Source organism: Bacillus rossius, chromosome 1 (genome assembly GCF_032445375.1).
Source record: "Bacillus rossius redtenbacheri isolate Brsri chromosome 1, Brsri_v3, whole genome shotgun sequence".
Taxonomy (NCBI): Eukaryota; Metazoa; Arthropoda; class Insecta; order Phasmatodea; family Bacillidae; genus Bacillus; species Bacillus rossius.
In genome coordinates, this window is record NC_086330.1 from 298,734,124 (window position 1) to 298,737,507 (window position 3,384).

At 57.8% G+C, this 3,384-nt stretch overlaps 1 protein-coding gene across 1 annotated transcript; it reads right to left on the reverse strand.

Moving 5' to 3' along the window:
* Window positions 1–1,361: 1,361 nt before the first annotated feature.
* On the reverse strand, window positions 1,362–2,936 carry LOC134527779 (uncharacterized protein K02A2.6-like). Its single transcript, XM_063360723.1, has 2 exons — window positions 2,021–2,936; window positions 1,362–1,438 (listed from the first exon to the last, which is right to left on the reverse strand). Exons 1-2 carry the CDS (start codon window positions 2,934–2,936, stop codon window positions 1,362–1,364), a joined length of 993 nt encoding a protein of 330 aa, XP_063216793.1.
* Between the last annotated feature and the right edge of the window lie 448 nt (window positions 2,937–3,384).

Consider the following 3,384-nt stretch of genomic DNA (forward strand, 5'->3'; position numbering starts at 1 on the left):
TGCACTGCGTCGTGCATGACCCGCTTACTGGGAGCCGCGCTCTACAGGACACGTTTCTGATGGGCTGAAAACTCACGCAATTCCGGTAGAGATGGCAAGGGCGGAGGTCGAGAGGCTCCGCGGGCGACTCGCGACTAGTCTCCTTGGAGGGCGGTGATTAACTGGCGATGGCTGTGACGTCCACACGACTCCCCAGCCTCGCTCCCGCGAAAACTCGTCGTGTGCAAAAGTAATCCCGGGCCATGCACGCCGCCTGATCGCGCTAAAGTCCAGAATTACAATTAATATTTAAACTTAGCCATTACTTAATTAATATTGTTTTTAAGAGTGTTGAATGTTAATTTCAAAGTCCAGGTAATCAGGTCACTTAACAGTACCCCCGTGGTTGACTTTCGCGCGGGCGACAGTTGATTAGGCAGGGCAGCTTATGTTCGAGGCGTTGCACCACCCTGCACCCAGGTGCGTTCACGTCGCACACGCTCGGGGCGAGGCGGCGATGTGCCATAGCGGTCTGTGCGGATTCGAGGAGCACTAATGGTTGGCGTAAATGTGTTAGGGTAATGTTCAGCGCACCTCATTTGCATCACTGTACTTTCTTTAGCTCACCAAAATGGGTCGGTTGTAATATGCCCCATATGACTTAATGTATTCAAGTAACTTGTTCCGTACGATTCAATTGTCGGTGCTGTGACCAGTCGCAGTTCACCTAACACAGGAGATCCTGCGGTGGCTACCATGCTCAGTTGCCTTCAGTTCTCCAACTCATGGTGCACAACAAGTTTCCGACTTGTACTGGGAACAGGTCCTGGATGTTCATAATTTACTGCCATCACCCGGGGTCTTGAACTCGATACCCGGGGTGAGCCTAGTAGTTGCTGGTGTTTCTGTTGAGGTGTTTGTTCTCCGGGAGGGCGCCAGGCTAGTCTTAAGCATCTAGCCGTTGTTGTGGTGGGTCGTCGGCCCCAGCGTGCACTACTAAGCTCCTAGGCTATATGGTGGCTGAACACAATGAACACACGCACGTTTTTGAACGGATGGGAAACGCGGGGAACGGCACATCCGTCCTAGTTGATGACCCGTTGTCGACTGCCGTTGACCGCGGCTGGCCTAGGAGGGGGGGCGGCAGCGTCAGCCTGCATAGGCTAGGCTAGGGGTGCGGTATCACAGCGGGGTAAGGTACTGGCAGGGTGGAGACCGGGCTTCACTGTCACAGGCGGTACGACGTCAAACGCCCCCCCCTGGAGAAGCCCGGTCTTTCCCTGCGATCGGTACCCCGCAGCATGGTTGCACCCCTAGCATTGGCAGCAGGTCCAGGCTGGAGGCACTTGGAGTGGCAGCAGCTGGTAGGGCCCGCACTCTGCTCACAGGTCATCCCGCTGTGTGAACACGGGGGCTTCTTTAGCATACTGGGCGCCCCGGATTGTTCCCAGGTGATAGTCTGCGAGTTATCTCGGTGGCCGTCTGACCCGTTGGGGCCGTCCGGTCAGGTTGTCATGTTGGCGGAGGTCAGTTTGGGTAGCCGACGTGGTCTCTTCACTTTCTGGAATCCTGGGTGCTGCCAGACCACTCGAGTTCTGGTTGGTTCGGTCCTCCTCTGGTTCCATTGCGGGTGGCGACAGCGCGTGGTCGCTGCTCCTATCAGGTGTGGTGTCTGCGCCTGTGAACAGCCTTGTTCGCATTTTTCGATGCATTTTTCGCTGTGGGGTCATTAGCTCATTGAGGCCATTATCATCCAGGTGACACGGGTGCTGGGATGGCCGGCGGGGCTGTTCGTTAGCCTCGTCGTTCGGCTCGATCACATGGACAGTGAAGTGGGCATCCTCCAGGGATGCCAGGTGGCCCCAGGCGCCTCGGGTCAGTGACACAGGTGCATCGGGGTCAGTCTCATACGGTTCGGTCACGACCGGTGGTGTACTTGGTGCCTCGTCAGCATCGAATGTCGTTTCATCCGCCGAGACATCAGTGATAATTACTCGTGGTATTCGTTTGCGTCTGAACCGTCGGCGTGAGGCTTGCCCACCGTTCTGGTCCTCGCCCCCCTCACCCTCAGGGGTGGTCGGATCGTCCAGTTCTCTCCTGTGTGCTGGGTGTTCTGGTGGAGTCAGTGTTACAGGCGATTCTGGGAGCCTGTCTCCCGGGAGTGTGGCAAGGCGCAGGTCATCACGATGAATCTTCTTCACCCGCCGTCCACCTAGGCGCACGAGGTATGTGGTCTGGCCCAGGCGTCTTTGTACTGTGTAGGGGCCTCCCCAGCGGGGGGCCAATCCTGCGCAGTAATTACGTGGTGTGGCCGACAGGGGATGGACACGCACAAACACTTGGTCTCCTGCTTGTACGGTGGGTGGCATGTGGTTCGTCGTTGGTGTTATTTCCATCGCGTAGACTTTTTGCCGTTGGCGTGCTTCTTCGTGTGTGGCTGTGCGGCGGCGGTCTCGCTCTTCCGGTCCTTCTGTCGGGTGTGGTACTCCATGCGTGGCCCATTCACCGGGCAGGGGTAGATTGTGTCCCTGAACCATCTCGGCGGGTGTTCTACCAGTTGCCGCATTCACCCGACGGCGCGTGCAGAACAGGGCATCTGAAATGTGCCTGTCCCACTGCGCATGGTCTGAGCTGAGGCGTATGCGCATCTGTGCCTTAAGCTCCTGGTTGCGGCGTTCGGTGGGGTTTGCCCGCGGGTGGTATGCGGGTGTGGTGTGGTGCTGTATTTGGTGGTCGTCGCACCAGGTCCTCCACTGTCGGCCCAAAAACTGGCTGCCATTGTCGGAGAGGGCTGACTGCGGGTAGCCCCAGCGCGGCAAGAACTCTTGTGCCAGGATCTTGGTGATGGTGGCGGCTCGCACATTTCGACAGGGATAGGCCTCCGTCCACCGGGTGAACAGGTCAGTTACTAAAAGCAAGAACCTGTTCTCCCTCGGTGTTCGTGGATATGGGCCCATCACATCCAGTGCTATTGTCTGGAAGGCTGTGGTGTGTTCCCGTGGCCGCTGCTGCTCCTCCCCATCTCGCCGTCTTGCCTTCCGTGATTGACAGACTTGACATTCGCGCACGTACTCGCGTATATCGCTGGCGACTCCGGGCCAGTGGTAATATTGGCAAACAGCCCGCTTCGTCTGGTCGGTGCCGGGATGGCCGGCTAGGTCGTGGTCATGGTAGAACCGTAGTACAGCCTCCCGGGCTTCAGGTGGTACGTACGTCTTCCAGTCCACTTGGTGTCCAGGTGTACGGCACCACACTGTCCCATCTCGTACACACCAGGTGTCATGTTCCCCCATCGTCGCCTGTTGGCGCCGTCGATTGGCCTCTGGTGACGTCCCTTGGGCTTCCAAAACTCGGCGGTGGACGTCGGCTGCTGTACTCGGTGGTATGTTGTCTTCCTGGTCATCG